This window comes from Euleptes europaea, chromosome 12, assembly GCF_029931775.1.
Source record: "Euleptes europaea isolate rEulEur1 chromosome 12, rEulEur1.hap1, whole genome shotgun sequence".
NCBI lineage: Eukaryota > Metazoa > Chordata > Lepidosauria > Squamata > Sphaerodactylidae > Euleptes > Euleptes europaea.
The window spans coordinates 19,045,023-19,064,703 of NC_079323.1; the positions used below are offsets into that span (position 1 = coordinate 19,045,023).

At 46.2% G+C, this 19,681-nt stretch overlaps 1 protein-coding gene across 1 annotated transcript in view; it reads right to left on the reverse strand.

Annotated features, from left to right (window-relative positions):
- EXPH5 (exophilin 5) overlaps positions 1–6,468 on the reverse strand; it is a 47,219-nt gene extending 40,751 nt beyond the window's left edge. Inside the window, exon 1 of the mRNA XM_056858881.1 lies at positions 6,350–6,468. Within this exon, the coding sequence (XP_056714859.1) occupies positions 6,350–6,468 (119 nt within the window). The remainder of the gene's footprint in view (positions 1–6,349) is intronic.
- Positions 6,469–19,681: the final 13,213 nt, after the last annotated feature.

A 19,681-nucleotide genomic window follows, 5' to 3' on the forward strand; every position in this document is an offset into this window, starting at 1 on the left:
GGAAATTCTAGGCAGAATCCAAGCCCAAGATGAAGATCACATAATCTGAAAACACCCTTCTAATATTTCTGGAGACAAAGGGATACAATAAAAGGCATGGCATTTACTTGCTCAAAGCACCATGAAAAGGAAGCAAATACCTAACTAATTATCAAACAAGCACCTTGCACCTCTTTTGGAAGACTGCAACAATAGGAACATTTACATTCCTGTGGTTACGGATAACGGCAGAGTTCTTCACAGGCATACTGGTGGCACACAGCACAACTTTGTGTGTGTGTGTCCTTTTGTGTCCCAACTTAGACTAAAATGCATTGTGCCATTTTTTAATAAATGGTCCACATTTTCTCAAGCAACAGGTTCAATTCCTCTTAGAGGACTCTGATCCTCAATGTAATTATATTGTTGCTCGTTCTTTAGAGCAGGGGTGGGGAACCTTTTTTCGGCCAAGGGCCATTTGGATATTTATAACATCATTCGTGGACCATACAAAATTTTCAACTTAAAAATTAGCCTGCTATATTTGGTCAAACATTTCGCCAAGAGGCACGACCGGAGACAGCTCCGAGTGCCTGCCACGTAGAGCAACTCGCTTTTGAGCTCTACTGTCCCCAGCTGGGCCCGAGAGATTCAGGCAGGGAAGCAAACACAAGACGGAGTGAGCGACAAGCCGCTTGGGGCTTGTAGGTGAAGGAGCCCGGTTCAGTAATGCCCCAATCCGGCATTTTCCCGCCCTATGCATCTTTTGCAGGACTTAGAGGGGAAAGAACCAGAAGGGAGAGGGAGTACCGACCAAGCCCCAAGCAGGCAGCTGCCCAGATGACACACACTCCGGCGTGGGCAAGCTGGCAGGCATTCAACTGGTGGCACACTCGCCCACCTGGTCTGTTGCACCAGCCGGGTGTAGCCATCCAGCCGCACGCCAGGGTTGCTCCTGCTCCGCATGGTCTGGGCCAGATTCTACAGCCGGCTCCTGCTACCTCCGCCTGCAGGGATGAACTGAGGACACACTGGCTAAGAATTCCCCCACCCCGCGTATTCTGCCCCTGCCCCCTTGAACCCCTCCACTGTCGCCACTTCTGCCCCCAGCCCTCTTGTCGTACAGAGGGAATATGTTTTCCACGGCCCGGGTGGGAAAGGGTTCTGTCACGCCTTTCTTTTGCCATCAAGTTATGTCTTACTTATGGTGACCCACTAGGGTTGTTATTGAAAGAGACGTTCAGAAGTGGTTTGCCATCACCTACCTCTGTGTAGCAACCGTGGGCTTCCTTGGTGGTTTCCCATCCAAATACCAATCAAAGCCAACCCTGCTTAGTTTCCGAGATTTGACGAGATCAGGCTAGCCTGGGGTATCCACGTCAGGGCCACGTATTAAGCCCTAAATATACAATAACCTTGAAGAAAAGAGTAGCTATATAGATTTGGTGTGGCAGGAACTTGCCCCAGAGACTCTGCATTTATCATCCCTGTTTGAGCCTCTTCAAGAGAAGGCAGACAACCTAGAACTCTACTGCCTTGTCCAAGACTCCACAGTTGAGAAGAAGTTCTAGAAGAATAAAGAGTTATCGGCACTTGTTACAGAAGCCACATAATCTTTGCTAACTCATCCATGGCCAATTTTTATGTGGCTGGACTGAACCTGAGCGCCAAGTAACAATTCCTTTTCAGCTGATGCAACACTTCTAAGTGCACCTTCTCTCACTCATCACAGGTGTGGTGAGATACTGTCTTCATATGTGGCACACAACTTGCTACTAGGAACCATGTTAAGGTTATTGCCCATGAGGCATAAAGTTAATTCGCACAAACAACCATGCCAAACCACTCCTTTCTACCAGCGGAAGCCACTCCAGCTAGAGGGGTACGCAAAGGCAGCCAAATTCCATCTGGAATTTGCCTGCATCTGTCCCCACAAGCAAAAGTCATTGTTTAATAGTTCATTTCCTCCCAGAGGAAGAGAAAGTCTTCCTGTCACCTTCAGGGTTCACATCTTTAACTGCTCCCTTAAAATTTAAAATGACAGCGCCAGGTCATCTATTCCACATTTATGTGCTGGATCACATGAAGGCATCTCACACTACATCAGACCATTGGATTATCAAGGTCAGCATCGTCTACTATGATGGCACCAGTTTTCCTGCATCTAAAGTCTTCAGCATTACCTACTACCATATCCTTTTTTTTTTTTAAACCAGAGCAGCTGGGATTGCTCCCCTTTGGAAAAAAAGAAGAGGCAAGACTTTGTACGTATCATGGCCAATAAATGTGGATTCTGTAGATATTTGCAAAGAATAGTGCAAACAGTGAAGCAATATAAGCAGGGCCAGTCTGTGTCAAAGATGCTGATAAGAGAGACTTTTTTTGCCGTCAAGACACAGCTGACTTATGGCGACCCAGTACAGTTTTCAGGGCCAGAAACATTTAGAGGTGGTTTGCTAAGACCTAGCAAAGATTAAATCTTTTAACATATATCATAGAAATTAAATGTCTTGTTTTGATGGTGCATCCCAAATACAACAGCTGGTATTTCAGCTCCTAATGAACAGCTCTGCTACACAGTTCTGGCACCCTGTGAGTTACACGCCAATCCTAAACAGAATTACACACCCTTCTAAGTCCAGTCCACTGAAGTCAATATGCTTAGAAGGTGTAACTCTTTGTTAGGATTGCCCTGTAATGGTGCATTCCTAAACAGAGTTACACTGTTCTACATCCATCAAAATCACCGGGCTTAGAAGGGTGTAACTCTGTTTAAAATTGCACTGTTAGTCACCTGAGCTACTGGGCAAAGTCCTCCATGGGAGGGGGCAGAGAGCAGGTAGCTTGTAAGACGTTTTAAAAGAAAAACAGAAAATAGTTGACCTCTGCCTTAGTAGTAGTTTTCCTCCTTCTTAAGTACCAACCCTAACCTGAAATTACACACAAATCCCATTGAAAAGCACCCCGCCCTCTACTCCACATATGATGGTTGGGTAAAGTTAAAAGGCAGGAGGAATCTTTTCAAAAATCACTGTACGTGGAGCAACCCATAATAATTTGTATTCACAGGTGACCTGAATCAAATCTGGCTTCAATAGTCCTGTGGTGCAAGGCAAAAGCCCTACCCTGGCCTCCTTGGAAGTTAGTTTGGAGGCAGGATATAATTTTCTGAAAATATTAAATTAACATATGTCCCATTTGTATTCCATTGTTTATTCCATATTAATAATATCTACAAGTGGCATCAAGACTCACTTGTATTTTTAAGACTCCCATGTGTAAAGAAAGTAAATTAAGCGGGAGGGGCTGTGGCTCAGTGGTAGAGCCTCTGCTTGGCATGCAGAAGGTCCCAGGTTCAATCCTGGGCATCTCCAGTTAAAGGGACTAGGCAAGTAGGTGATGTGAACGATCTCTGCCTGAGACCCTGGAGAGCCACTGCTGGTCTGAGTAGACAATGCTGACTTTGATGGTCTGATTCAGTATAAGGCAGCAGCATGTGTTCATGTGAAAGACTTAAGAAAATTTATTCCAGTATAAGCTTCTATGAGTCAGAGCTCACTTCATCAGATGCTTGAGGTGTTCATCTTTACGTATGTGTATACACTAAAAGCCATTGAGTATTATGGTTGAAAAAACAGTTTAGCAGCATGATCTGATGCACATTTAATCTGAAATAAACCCTGCTGAGTATTATGGGACCTTCAAGAAAGTGTGCCTAGGACTGTAAACTAAAACTTATTTCACATTCAGCTTAACATTGGAGAGAAAAGTCTGTGTTGACTTTGTACCTGCCCCAGCCCACGGTTTATGCACTCACGGGATCAGGCTTTTGACATTGACGTTTTGGAGGATTTGTAGTGGCATGCCGAGGCCAAACCTTATGCTTGCCAGCAAACGCACGCAGCTGGCTCATTATGGGCTGGAATCGCTGAGAGTCAGCACAGCCTAAGGTTTCTCCTGCAAGTGTTGGCAAGAATTCTTTTTGAGCATGAGGCACGAGTGTTATTAATGTATTGAGGGAAACAGAAGAGAGCCATTTAAAGACCTGATGTACATTTTAAAGTCAATGTAGCTTCTTCCCCCCTTGAGGAAGAGGCTGTGGCTTAACAGTAGAGCATCTGCTCGGCTCGAAGAAGCTCCCAAACTCATCCTCCAGCATCTCCACTTAAAAGGATCAGGCATTAGACGACGTGAAAGACCTCTCTGCCCAAGACCCTGGGGAGCTGCTGCCAGTCAGAGCAGACAACACCGACTTTGAGAGACCAAAGGTCTGACTCAGTAGAGGGTAGCTTCATGAGTTCATGAATCAGGCAATAAAAACAGGAACAGCAAAATTAAATTAAGATGTCAAATGCCACATAACAAACATCATCAAAACCACAACATCACTGAACCCTGGAACCTCTTTAGCATTATAGGTTTCAGACTTGCATTTTGCAAAAATCATCATCGTCGTCATAAATGGGGGTGGGGGCTTCATTGTGCCTCTCAACATTGTAGACTGCCCATTCATAGCACTGAGCAATTATAGCCAGCTCACTGCGACCCGGGCATAGTGCTCCAAGATTGAAGAGTTTGCATCCTAACCTGGCAGAGCCGAGCCTTTTCCCAATCAGTGAAGGCTTACTCGGAAATCGTCGTCCATAAACCTCTGAAGTCCATAAACCTCTGGAAAAGACCATCATGCTAGGAAAAGTCTAGGGCAGCAGGAAAAGACGAAAACCCAACAAGAGATGGATTGACTCAATAAAGGAAGCCACGGCCTTCAGTTTGCAAGATCTGAGCAAGACTGTCAAAGACAGGACATTTTGGAGGACTTTGATTCATAGGGTCGCCATGAGTTGGAAGCGACTTGATCCCACTTAACACACACATAAACCTCCGAAGTAAAATATGCATTTCAGACCAGAGTAGAAAACAGCCTGCATTTATGCAAGGGAGGTTTTGCCTCTCTCTAGATCAGAGTTTCCCAAACTTTTTGAGTAATGGAGCACTTTTCAGGAGAGAGATTAATCACGGAGCTCTAATTTTCATCTAGCACCTACCGTATATAGTAGACTGAATGACCGAGTATTTTTCTTTCTTTCCAAACTCTTCATGTAACACTAGGAGATGTTTAGCGGAGCACCAAGTGGTCCTTGGAGCACAGTTTGGGAGCCTCAGCTCTAGATGCAAGTTTTCCCCATCTGAATTCCCAGAACTCTACACTGGGAGCTTATTTTTGAGTTTTGAGAATCTGGATGGGGGGGGGGGAATGTGCATCTAGAGAGCGGCGCATCCAAGGCAAAACCTCCCAGGCATCAACGGCAAGCAAGAGAAGCTGCGGAGAAGGGGGGGGAAGCACTTTAGCCCCAGGTGCAGAATCCAGAGGACCGACTCCCTGCTGCTTGGGATCCGGGCAAGATCAAAACAAACTTCTTCGTTAAGTCCACGTGGGAAGGATTCAAGATCAGAGAGACAGAGTTCCACAATTCACAGTGGGTAGCCGTGTTAGTCTGTTTGCAGTAGTCAAAAAGGGGCAAGAGTCCAGCAGCACGTGAGCCTGTGGCTCACGAAAGCTCATACCCTTCCAGAAAATATTTTTGTTAGTCTTTAAGGTGCTGCTGGACTCTTGCCCCTTTTGGAGTTCAACAACACAGCTTTATTTGATTTCAGCACAGAAGTAACTTACACGCTGAACGCGCCCTGCTTATTTCCAATAAGCCAAAACCAAGATCCATCACTCTGAATGGTAGCAGATTAATTGAGTTTCAGATCCTAACAATATGCCCCCCTGGCCGCCTGCGGCCACTCCCCCCCATCTATGATAGGGGGGGGAATACCCTCTGGGTGACCAACAGGACATGCTGGCTTAGGGCCAATAGGATCCGTTTGCTTAGCCAATAGGGCGAGCAGGGTTTAGGATCCCCCTCGCGCAACTCAAGCTCCTAAGTTCTCCCCTTGCTTACTACCCTACTAGAAGATAATTCACAGTGGGTAGCCCTGTTAGTCTGTTTGCAGTAGTAAAAAAGGGCAAGAGTCCAGTAGCACCTTAAAGATTAACAAAAATACATACTGTTCCTCTACTTAAAGACCGATGGATTCCCATTCTAGCTGTATCTGAAGAAGTGAGCTGTGGCTCACGAAAGCTCACCCCCTGCCAGAAAACATTTTAGTTAGTCTTTAAGGTGCTACTGGACTCTGGCCCTTTTTTGACTACCCTACTGGATACATAACACAACATCCTCAGCAATTGCAACGTGCCAACAGCGCCGCTCCGCAACCTCCCCCTCGCGTCCTGCTTGCACCACCGACCTCCTGGACGGGAGGAGGAGGAGGAAGAGCCCACGACACCCCCGGGGATCTGCAGAAGGCGCCTTCTCCCCCTTACCGGATCCTCTCCCTCTCCGCCCTTCTGAGCCGGGCGTCCCGCTCCAGCACGTGGCAGATCTGCCGGGCCTCCTCCTCGCCCAGGAAGCTCAGATCCACGCCGCGAGCTCCTCGAGCCATGTCGGGCCGGGGGTCTCCGAGGGCGGCGGGGGCTGCTGACCATCGCCGCCGGGGGAAGCCTCGGCCTCCCTCCCTCCCTCCCTCCCTCCCTCCCTCTGGGGGGCGCCTGGCCGGACACCCACCCACCCCCGTCTCCCCAGGGAGCCCCCAGCAAGGCCGCCCGCACCTCCTCTCCTCCCGACGGAGTCCCGGCCGACCCTCGCCTGAACCCAGGCGCACAGCGCCCAGAGGGAGACGGCCTGAGTGGCTGCGCGCTCGGCCAGTCAAGGCGGGGGAGCGGGAGGCCGAGGAGCGGAGCAGCCAATCCCTTGCTCGCAAGGGGGCGGGCTCGCTCCTTCCCGCGGGGGCGGGGGGGGGAGGTGGAAGGCAGTGGCTTAAGGAGCCCGCCTTGCGGGTCAAATGTTTGCTTTTTTCTGTATTGGATTATGATTTTATTATTATTACTATATATATGTTTTCTTTCTTTTTTCTTTTTTGTATGTTTTATTATAAAAGCAATAAAAATTATTTAAAAAATTTAAAAAAAAATTGCTTTCCAAGGCTTAGCTTTGTGGTTGTTGTTTTTTTGGGCTGAAGTGAAGCTGTGGGGATGGGTCTAGTTAGGTAGGGAGCGTGTGACACCGTTGGGATTCACGCCTTGTCAGTTATTCGGGCTTTTTTTCTTTTTTTAAAAATAATTTTTTATTGTTCATTTCATTAACATATATGAAAAAACATCAATTACTTAAAATCTCACCAGGTAATAGGGGAAAAAAAGATAATTGTAACAATTAAAACATAAAATGGCTTCCCCCTCACCCTCTTCCGTCCTCACTTAAATTGTATATACTTTTGCTAATAACGCTAATCCCCATCCTGTTAATTAATACATACTTATCTCATCAAATTGTTAATTCAGTTATCTTAATATGAGCATAATTCAAAGTTATATAAGGGACTAAATCAAAGAATATCCTTTAAACGGTCCCATTAAGAATAGCTTTTCACAATAAAGTATCCACGCCTCCCATTCCCCCCAAAACTGTACATGTTGTTTGGGCTTTTAAAGTCGCTGGAAAGGACAATCATGCTAGGAAAAGTGGAGTCTAAGAAGTTTTCCTAAGAAGTTTTTGATGGGGGGGAGGCTCCTCGTCTCTCGCTCCCCACTGCCAGAGTTTGCACCATCGCAATTAAAATACGCAAAAACAGGGTGGAAAAAAACTTAAATTCTTTTATGTGTGTGTGTTAAGTGCTGTCAAGTCGCTTCTGACTCATGGCGACCCTATGAATCTAGTAGGCCATTTATGCACGGGAGGTTTGGCCTTGGATTTGCTGCTCTCTGGATACACATTTTCCCCATCCAAATTCTTAAAACTCAAAAATAAGCTACTACGTAGAGTTTTGAAAATTCAGATGGGGAAAATGTGCATCTATAGAGCAGCAAATCCAAGGCAAAACCTCCCATGAATAAATGGCCCAAGTCCTCCAAAATGCCCTATCTTTGACAGCCTTGCTCAGATCTTGCCAATTGAGGGCCGTGGCTTCCTTTACTGAGTCAATCCATCTCTTGTTGGGTCTTCCTCTTTTCCTGCTGCCCTACTTTTGTGTTGTGCACTAATATTTTATATTTTATTAATACCAGAGTTTTATCAACTTTTGTAATTTGTATCAGTTCTACAGTCTTATCAAGTTAGACAATTTGATGTACTAACTTCTGGCTTGTCAAATAGGCCATAACAATAAACCTGACGTGACGTGCAATATTAGTGATTCGGGTTTTTAAAGTCGCTGGAAAAGACAATCATGCTAGGAAATGTTGAGGGCAGCAGGAAAAGAGGAAGACCCAGCAAGAGGTGGATTGACTCATAGAATCATAGAGTTGGAAGGAACCACCATTCTTCCTAATGTCTAGATGGAAAATCTTTTTATTTAATTTCAACCCGTTGGTTCTGGTCCGGCCTTCTTGGGCTCCGGCCTTCTTGGACTCTATAAAGGAAGCCACGGCCCTCGGTTTGCAAGACCCAAGCAAGGCTGTTAAGTACAGGACGTTTTGGAGGACATTGATTCGTAGGGTCGCCATGAGTCGGAAGCGACTTGACCGCACTTAACAAGCACACACACACGCACAAATAACCGCTCCACCACACTGGCCCTCAAAATGGTGACCCTCCACTGCAGTCCAAAGTGTTTCAGGCCATTCAGTCCTCCCTAATTATCATTATCACCTCATTTTGTCACATGTATGAATCTAGCCACAATTATTCAGTTTTACGCTGGTCTCTAGTTTATTCTTGGTCTTGTTTTACATTACTGATATTTTGTATTTTAAAGGTTTGTGCTCAGTTTTTTGGAAGCCCGCCTCAGAAACAAAAAGCTGAAATGTACTAGAGCAGTGATGGCGAACCTTTTAGAGACCGAGTGCCCAAACTGCAACCAAAACCCCACTTATTTATCGCCGAGTGCCAATGCGGCAATGTAACCTGAATACCACCCCCAGAGGGGGCCCAGAGGGAGAGGCTAGGGTTGCCAAGTTCCTCTTCGCCATGAGTGGGAGGTTTTTGGGGTGGCGCCTGAGGAGGGCGGGGTTTGGGGAAGGACTTCAGTGCCATAGAGTCCAATTGCCAAAGTGGCAATTTTTTCCAGGGGAACTGATCTCTATTGGTTGGAGATCACCTGTAATAGCAGATCTCCAGCTAGTACCTGGAGATTGGCAACTAGTTCCTTAGTGTTTTCTCTCTACATATCAAGACAAATGGAAAGGTGTTTGGAGGATAGCTTGTGGGCACTTCAAAGGTGGAATAGGACTGCACGCCCCTCCGCCCGCACAGACCCAGAGGGTGCCGGAGAAGCCGCTGGAGGGAAAGAAGGAAGGAAGGAAGGAAAGAAGGGAAGGGAGGGGGAAAGGGAAGGAAGGGAGGGAGAGAAAGAAAGAAAAAGAGAGAGAAAGGGAGAAAGAAATGGAGCAAGGGAGAGAAAGAAAAGGACAGAGGGAGACAGAAAAAGAAAGGCCATTTATACATGGGAGGTTTTGCCTTGGATTTGCCACTCGGTAGGGCGCGGTGGCAGGCTTGTGAGAGGCGAGCAGGGTGGGGCAGAGGGCGCCTCCTTCACACCCACCGACCAGCCATGCCCCTCCGCCCGCACAGGCCCAGAGGGCGCCGGAGAAGCCGCCGGCCATGCCGAGTGTGAGCGCTCAGCTTCTGTTCCCCGCTCTCCCACCCGCCTGGCTGGCCGCGCACGCTCCAGCGGCGGCAATGGCGGCAGCTTCTGTGGGAGAGTCCGGGGGCCACTGCCAATGATGTCGGAGGTTCCCCACCCCTGGGCTACAGCCTCCCCCATCCGGGGTGGGGCAGAGCCGGAAAGGCCAGAGGCTTGGAGGAACCGTGCGTGCCGGCAGAAAGGGCTACGCGTGCCGGAAGTGGCACCCGTGCCATAGGTTCGCCAACACGGTACTAGAGTGTGATACAAATGTACAAATGTGATAGCTGAAGAAGAAGAGTTGGTTTTTTATATGCCGACTTTCTCTACCACTTAAGGAAGTATCAAACCAGCTTACAATCATCTTCCCCTCCCCACAACAGACACCCTGTGAGGTAGGTGGGGCTGAGAGAGCTGTGACTAGCCCAAGGTCACCCAGCTGGCTTTGTGTGTAGGAGTGGGGAAACAAATCCAGTTCACCAGATTACCTCCACTGCTCATGTGGAGGAGTGGGGAATCAAACCTGGTTCTCCAGGTCAGAGTCCATCGCTCCAAACCACCGCTCTTAACCACTATACCACGCTGGCTGAGCAATTCCCTGTTTTTCTTCCTTTCTATACGAAGCATTGGGAAATTGTTCCATAACCCCTGGAGCATTTTTACATGATTCTAACTTAGGGTAGATGGCTCAGATGGACTCGTTTGTATATGGCCTATGAGGGTTGTACCAGGTGATGGTTCCAAATGTTTGTATTAGTCCACCTGCAGTGTACCTTGTTAAATAAGGCAAATCCCTCCAAACTGACTTTCCTTTTTCCAGATTCCTTGTTCTGACCCAGTGCAGCCCCACCTGTCCACCAGAAGCAGGTGTCTTTTACAGCTGAAGCTATGCACCACATATTTTTTGGTACACACTATTGTTCAAGTCCCCAAATGAACCAAAATAGAGTATTGTTTTGTGAAAAGCACGAAAATAAGAACATGTTACTCAATTTATTTACTAATTAAAACATTTATATCCCTCGTGATTCAAGGCAGCTTACAATAACAGTTAAAACCATTTTTCAGCTGGAACCAAAAATTAAATAGCAAACCCCAAATATCTCCCCCTTCCCCCCTTTAAAAGATGCCTGACATTCGAACCCCATCAAAACCCCTGGCAAACAGGCAGGCCTTGCAGCGCCTCCTGAAGATTTCAAAGGAGGGGCCCCCACCTCTTCAGGGAGCCCATTCCACAGAGCTGGAGCCACGATAGAAAAGGCCCTGCCTCTGGGCGATGCTAGGCAGGCCACCCTAAGTGGTGGAATAGCCAAGAGATGGCTTCCTGGTGACTGTAGTTGGTGCACAGGGACATATGGAAGGAGACAGTCTTTCAGAGTGCCAAAATTTGCCAGAATTTTAAAAAAAGATCAAAGGATTGGATGGGGAGGAAAGAAGAGTGCACTTGTCCCTCTGTTATCTAATTAGAATGCAAAAATTCATGTGTTCTTCATGCATTCTTCCTTCTTGGAGCCATCAAAGCAGTCAATCATTTAACAGCTGTGGTTATGCAATGAGAATTAAGGAAATAGCATAATGCATGCACTCAGAGTAACTCTTTTCTTGGCAAGATTGGCTTCCAAGCTGAGTTGGTGCTGAAAGCATGTTCTGGAGCTTCAACCCAAGACCTTCCTAATGCATCTAATCTTATATTTTCCGAATGTGTCTAATCTTATCTTTGGACTCATATCAGACCATTACCTGCACAACTGACTCGCCCATTTGCAGTTGGCATTACTAAGCGTTATCTAGCGCCAATCACTGACTTGGCAGCTTGAGTCTGGCTAGGGTAAGTATGGTCAAGAGAAAAAGTATACCTCACATCCTTGCAAAAGCTGTTGAGGCCTCAGCTAGCGAGAGAGAAGTGGTTTTACAAATGATAGAGTGTGTATTTTCAAAATACTGTCTGCTATGATGCCCCAACAATGAAAGGAATACATGTACAAACAGTTCCTCTCTATAACCTCCACTTTTAAGAATCATAGAATCATAGAGTTGGAAGGGACCACCAGGGTCATCTAGTCCAACTCCCTGCTCAAAATTCTTCCTAATGTCCAGATGGAAACTCTTTTGATTTAATTTCAACCTGTTGGTTCTGGTCCAACCTTCTGAATCAACAGAAAACAACTAGGCACCCTCCTCTATATGACAGCCCTTCAAGTACTTCTTCAGTCTTCTCCTCTTCAGGCTAAACATACCCAGCTCCTTCAACCTTTCCTCATAGGACTTGGTCTCCAGACCCCTCACCATCTTTGTTGCCCTCCTCTGGATACCTGAGGTCTAACCAGAGCAGAGTAAAGCAATACCATCACTTCGCATGATCTGGACACTATACTTCTATTTAGATTTTTGTGTTTTCAGGCATGATGACCAGTGCCCCTGGAAGCATTTCCCAGACAGGTTTAGACACAAAAACTTTTACAGTCACCTTGAGCTAGCATGTGTTCTATCAGACAACGTAAACATGTTCTTGTGACATAATGAATGTCTCAGTATGTGGAGAAGCAAAGTGGCTGACACCAGACATAATTTAATACTGTTGATGGTAGGTACTGACACATCTCTTTTAATGACTGGGCAAGCATGACCCTGCCTACCATGTCGCTTTGTCTGGAGATCTGTTTTTTGCTTTGCATCTTTGCATATAATGTGTGAGAGACGCTAAGGCCCCTCATTCTCAGTGGGTGTTTCCAGAGTGGCGGAGTTGCAAAAGGGCTGAAAGGTGTGTTAAACAAAAATATGTCAAAGTATAGAAAACGTTGTCCTGAAAAATCAGTAGAATCTTGCTGCAATTAGCCCAGAGGAACTTTAGGATCAAGTCTGTTCCTGTTTGAATTAATTGCAACGTGAGATAATCGCTAAGATTAGAACGTAGCGTGCCAGACAGGTTTAATTAAACTCGTGCTTTTAAATTACAGAGGGGGAAATAACACCAGCGTGCAAATGTAAAGAGAAAGCATTTTGTGCAGATGTATACTGTGTTTCAAAAAGGCTTTTCCACATCTGAAAACAATTCCCCCCCCCCCGTGCTAACTTATGTCAGTAAAACATGCAATCGCATCTTACATGCTTAATAGTGACATTTGGGGCTTTGCTGCATTCATCACTACTAGTAGTTCAGTAATTCAGGGACAGACATCTTTGTATATAGATTACAAATATGCCCGGAGCTTTTGTTGGCATTGGAGAGAATAGGGCAGCCGGTCTTACTCAAAGTTTGGTGCATACATTGGTACTTTAGGCCTGGTGAAGGTATTTATTTAACTATTTAAGACATTTTTATGTTGCCTTTCCACCCAAACAGGGTCCCCAAATAGGTATGACTACATATTATATGTAGCTTTGTGAGTCTGGCTTTTTTATTGAGCAGATCAGCTGTGGGTGGCTTCAGATTGATAGAGGACCAAAGGGGCAGATATGTTTAAAAGCAACTATTTATCCACTCACAGGAATCACGCAGGAAGCTGCGCTATATTGAATCAGGCCCTTGGTCCATCAAGGTCAGTATTGTCTAGTCAGACTGGCAGCAGCTTTCCATGGTCTCAGACAGAGGTCTTCCACATCACTTACTGCCTGGTTCTCTTAACTGGAGATGCCAGGGATTGAACCTGGGACCTTCTGCATGCGAAGCTGAGGCTCCTCCACCGAGCCACAGCCCCTCCCCATAACTCGAAATTGACCCCCTCAAAGCTGCTTTTCTTCAGGAGAGAGAAAATTTACAGAATTGTTCCGTGATTGATCTGTATTTCGTTAATGTTGGCCTTTTAAATTATTTTTAGATATTTATGCTTCACTTTTCTTCCCAATGGGGCCATAAGGTAGCTTACATTGTTCTCTCTTCCTCCATTTCATTCTCACCACAACAACCAGGTGAGGTAGGTTAGACGGAGAGATCGTGTAACTGGTCCAGAGTAATCCAGTGAGTTTCCGCAGGTAGAGCGGCAATTCAAACCTGGATCTCTGAGATCTTAGTCCGACATTCTATCTTCTATACACCACATTTGAGAAGCTACTACTAACATTTAGGTCCAAGCTAGATGTGACAGCTTCAGTTCCAGATATTTAAACAAGAAAATCTTCTGCTTGTGTGGAAAGAAGAGAAGCCTGTTCTAAAAGCAAAAGGGGTGTGCAGGTTAGCAGTTCAGAACACTGCGCCCCCTCCTCCCAGTTATCTACCAAGCATTCTTTTACTAGCAAGGCTCCGGTTCCAGAAGTGACCCTGGCTGAGGGTTAAATGTGTCGCTGGCAAGACAAAAGAGCACATCGGTGTGACTTTGGACTTTTACAGCGTCTCTGGGTTGCTCCCTATGCAAAACTGACTTGTGTGCGTTGAGGTCTGTAGACCCCGTGTTGTGGTTGGTTTTTACTGGCGCACCATGAAAGCACACATAGCTGCTCTGCATGAGCAGCAGCCGGTTCAAATGAGAAGCTGCGAGAGCGCAAAGTCCGACGAGATGAGTTCTTTTGCCTCACCTGTGTCACGCCTGAGGGGGGGAAAAAGCTGAGGGAGGTAGTCACGCATCTCTGAATATTCATAGCTGTGTGGACAAGACAATCCAGCCACACACAATTGCTGTTCTGCAGTACAGTTAATGTGCCTCTGTTTATAGTAGCATCCTAAGCAGAAGGAGCCCCGTGGCGCAGAGTGGTAAGCTGCAGTACTGCAGTCCAAGCTCTGCTCATGACCTGAGTTTGATCCCGGCGGAAGTTGGTTTCAGGTAGCCGGCTCAAGGTTGAGTCAACCTTCCATCCTTCCGAGGTCGGTAAAATGAGGACCCAGCTTGCTGGGGGTAAAGGGAAGATGACTGGGGAAGGCACTGGCAAACCACCCTGTAAAACAAAGTCTGCCTAGTAAACATCGGGATGTGACATCACCCCATGGGTCAGGAATGACCCGGTGCTTGCACAGGGGACCTTAACCTTTTTTAAGCAGAATTACACCCTTCTGATTCCACTGAAGCCACTGTGTAACTCTGCCGAGGATAGCCTGTATGTGTCAAAACCTATTGGTTCAGCCAACTGCTAGCCAACATTGTATTACTATGACACATGAAAGCTGCTTTGGTCTATCAAGGAGCGTACTGTCTACTGCTCTAATGAGCAGTGGCTGTCCAGGCCCTAAAGCCCGTCACCTACTACCTCATCCTTTTAATCTATTTATTTATATATTTGTTTGCTTAACTTTTTTATCCTGCCTTCAATCCCCAGCCAGAAGCAGAAACTTACTTAGAAGGAGCATACTTTCAGTAAGAGACAGTATGTATAGTCCACAGTCCCTATTCCTCTACCGAAGCATGTTCCTGAGCCATTCTGTTCCAGTACATCCCCTATTATCTGTGTTAAAAAAGCCCTCCTGAATAATTTATTATATAGTTTTATATAGTTTTGTTTCTATGTACGCTTGTTTGAATCCTAAGTGGGAAAGTGGGATATAAATGTTCAAATAAATAAATTCATAGTGTGCACTACCAAATCACAGGCAGACCAGCCCACTTTTGTTGTTGCTTTTGGGAGCAGGGCGGGCTCACCCGGTGAGCAGAACAAGTAGAGACCGACGGATTTCCTAAATCAGGCTGGAAACCAAGAGATGCATGCTAAATGGTATTTGTATCTCTGCATTCCCACACTCTACCCACATCCCCGCCCTGACTCCCAACGCTATGGCTCATTGGCGGTCGCCCGTAGCCATGGATACAGGGCACCACCTCCTAAGGAACTGCACCCCCCATGCTGTACTCTGCAAAGTTATCCACTAATCAGACCCATCCCACTCATTAAGAGAAGCGAAGCAATCGCTTCAAGGACGCAGGCAAGTTTACAAGGAGCAAGACTTTTCGCTCCCTCCGCACATGTGCTGTAGCTGTGAAACCCGGTCCACTCCTGGTCTACCCCCTCCCCCCAATTTGGTCAATATTGATTGACCAAAAGCCGCATAATGCAGCTTTTGGTGCATAATTTCTGGTGCCTTGCCAACTAAAGCAGTCATCCCGTGCCCATGATATTTTTTGTTAAGTGTTTCTTTTAATTTACAAGTTTGCCTTTAAAATTATGCATGGGGGGGGGGGAACTTTGAGCGGCAAAATCCGAAAGCAAACTTAACAAAACCCTCGCTACACTGAGGGCCCAACCCACAAACTGTATGGGAAAAGGTTTTATCCTGTGTTGCATAGTGGTTAGAGCATCTGAAAAATATCTGGGAGACCCAGGTTCAAGTCTGCCATGAAAGCTTGCTTGGGCCTGTCATACTCTCTCAGCTTACCCTACCTCACAGGGTTATTGTTGTGAAGATAAACGTGAGCGTGGGTCACACTACACTGCTCTGAGCTCCTTGGAGGAAGGGGGAAATATAAAAATGTACTAAATAAAGAAATAATAAAATGAATAATGAAAAGGTGCTCACCGAACGAAAGCCAGCGGTCTCCTGAAGCCTCATGGAAACAGCCAGAGAAAGCAGCCACGATTTTGCTCCCAGTCTTGCTCTTAAATCAAAAGTAGGTTGACTATTACAGGCTTTAATCACACACTGCTGTGGTTCTGTAGTGCTTAGGTGGACAACACTGGGACAGCGCCTTGTTATGTAGCTCCTGCGGGGCGTGTCCACGGTATCCAAACATCTCGGTAATGAATGATGATGAGAATAAGTATTGTGGAAAATATACTTCTAGAGAGGTTCATACATATAATCATATACCACCCATGGTAAGAACACCAATGGGAACTGTTTCTGCACATGAGAAGACTTATCACCCAATTGTCATAGTTAAGATTATTTTGAACGTACCCTTTGGGATTACTGGCTTTTATCTTTCCACTCCGCTCAGCAAAGTTTGAAGCCGTTGGAGGAAGAGCCTCTTACATTGGAGGAAAGCTCCTTAGGCTGGAGGAAGTTCCTCCAGCCTAAGGTAGGATGCCACCCACTGTGGCATGTTCCCTGTCACACACAGAGACGCACCCTTGGCCATGTGCCTCTGTTTACAATGACAACGGAGAAGAAGAGGCGGAGTTGCTTTTTGCTTGCTTGCATTTGTGTGGCCTTGTGCTTCAGATAAGCGTTAGTAAAGTCCCTCTGGCACATGAGCTTGTACGTGCTAGGCTAGGCAGTGCAAGAGAGAAAGCACACAGGGCAGCAAATTAGCACTTTGAATTATGAAATGCTATCAGCTGTGCTCATAAAATGACCTTCTTTTATTAATAACATCCCGTGCCTCTATGATTTTATTTGTTCGTCCACATTCTCTTCCTGAACAGTGTGGGCAGGAAGAGGAAACATCAGAAAATGAAGATGGCAGAGAAGGTAATGGCCACTTTGGGGGAAATCACACTCTTTCCCCTGAGAAAGAGACGGATGGATACCTCAACCTAACTAGAAACTATACTGCAGAATATTACTCCTTTCCCTTGCTACAAGCAGCCATTATGGTAATGATCCACAGTATGCATTTTTTACCATTTAATGGGGATCTTGGGAAATACGTTTTTAAAAAAACCAAAACACTAACACAGAATCGCAGGAGTGACCAGTTGATCTGGTTTAATCCATTTGCTTTGAAATCTGATTCATAACTAGGCAGCAATGTGGCATTATGGGAATGAATTTTGTCTTCCAATCTGAAGCGTGTCCAGGAACTGCCTACTTCAGTTTTGCTCAGTGACATCTAGTAAAAAAAACCCGGCTTGCATGGAGACTAGGTACTAAAAATGAATCCAGCGGAAAGCATGACAGTGGAACTGTGGAATTATGTGTGGCAGGCTGACACCTTCCTTAAGAACATAAGAAGAGCCCTGCTGGATGGGACCACCTAGTCCAGCATCCTGTCTCACACTGTGCCCAACCAATTACTTGGCAGGGCCTACCGGAGGGCACAGAGGGTGAAGCCTTGCCCTGATGTTGCCTTCTGGTACTGTTATTTAGAAGTTTACTGCCTCTGAATGTGCCGTGCCTGGAGGGGGAAAACAAACAAACTTCGAATCTCAGGAACATTTGAAATACAGCTGACATGTTTTGGAAGTCTGTTGTTACAAGAGAGAAGGGAGGTCAAAAGTCCCATAATAAAAGTCATAATAACTGTGCCACAGAAACAGAACCTTTCTGTGTAACTTTGCTGAATTTGCTGCCAAAGAGCCTGAAATATACATGGGGGGGGGGGAGTGTTTCAAAGCCTAAAGAGAGAGAGAGAGAAGCTAAGGTTTGAAAAACCGCCATTTATTTCATCTACCGAATCTGATCCAATAAAAGTTGTCAGCTTGTCTGCTGCAGCTCCGATTCTTCACCGTCAAACCCAGCAGGGCTGTCTATATCAGTCCATTTCAACACTCCTTTTTTTCTGCATCAGTAAAAATGATCAAAGAGCCCCCCTGATCTTACATTGTGATTATGTTGCTTCTATCATTGAGCACACTTTGATCTCCTTGATGCACAGGAAACCCATCCTCCAAAGTGTTTAAAGTCTAAAGCGCGCTGTGCAAATGTGTATGTTAAGAGCCCTGGTGGTGGTATCATCATCATTAACATTATCATCATTTAATAAAATATTTTTTTCTGAAAGAATCAGTCTGTAGAGGGTAAGAGAAGAAGAGTTGGTTTTTATATGCCGACTTTCTCTACCACTTAAGGGATACTCAAACCTTCCCTTCCCCTCCCCACAATAGACACCCTGTGAGGTAGGTGGGGCTGAGAGAGCTCTGACAGAGCTGTAACTTGCCCAAGGTCACCCAGCTGGCTTCGTGTGGAGGAGTGGGGAAACAAATCCAGTTCACCAGATTAGCCTCTGCCACTCATGTGGAGGAGTGGGGAATCCAACCCGGTTCTCCAGATCAGAGTCCACCGTTCCAAACCACCGCTCTTAACCACTACACCACGCTGGTGTAGGGAGAAGAGAAGAGGTGCTGAACCTTTTTCTTTAACCACCGCTTCTTTGCTCACGATTGTTCCTTCCTGAAGCTGTTGCTTTTCTTTTCAATATAGGCAAGCCATCTTGTAAATGCAGATCAAGGGCTCTGGTACATGTAGCTGCATGCAATGGGTGTTTAGTCCCTGAGGCTGAAGCTACACAGTGACCAAGACCTGTTCATTAGCAAGAGGAAAGCGTTAGGCAGGATGTGTGTGTGGTGCTTTCTGCACAGAGATTTCGCTCCACGTTCCCTCCCCAACTGCAGCAATTTTGTTTGTTTGCCTCCACACAAGGATGTCATGCTCACTGGAGCACTATGTGTGTGGCTCCCAGTCCCAAGGCTTTCCACTTTTAGCCACCAAAAAAGCAAGCAAGCAAGAAAGGTCCAAATAGTCAAAATTCTGGCTTCACAGTGAAACACTGGGGGAGGGGGCTACTGTGTCTGTGTGGATGCTTTGCCCACAGCCGGTCTGGGGGACAGATATAAGCTCTGTCTTCAAAAAGGTGGAACAAAGCTCTGCTTTTCACTCCCACCAGACAGCCATTTAAGAGCTTTTACAAATTTAACAGCTAAGCTGAAGTGTTAAGAGGGAAAGGGAACTGCCAGGCTGCAAGGGGATTGCCTCAAGATTTTAATTGTGTCAACGCTTCTACACTGATAAGAAGAAGAGTTGGTTTTTATATGCCGACTGTCTCTACCACTTAAGGAAGAATCAAACCGGCTTACAATCACCTTCCCTTCCCCTCCCCACAAAAGACACCCTGTGAGGTAGGGGAGGCTGAGAGAGTGTGACTAGCCAAAGGTCACCCAGCTGGCTTCATGAGTAGGAGTGGGGAAACAAATTTAGTTCACCAGATTAGGGTCCGCCGCTCATGTGGAGGAATGGGGAATCAAACCTGGTTCTCCAGATCAGAGTCCACCGCTCCAAACCACCCCTCTTAACCACTACACCATGCTGGCTGGTGATGAAGAGGAAGGGGGCGGGCATGTGGACACATCCTCTACTTTGCTTGCTCCTGCTTCCAGGTGGAGGCGACTTTTCCCATCTCTGTGTGCAAGTCACCTTGTTTCTTACTAAAAATAACATCACTATCCCACTTTTCTC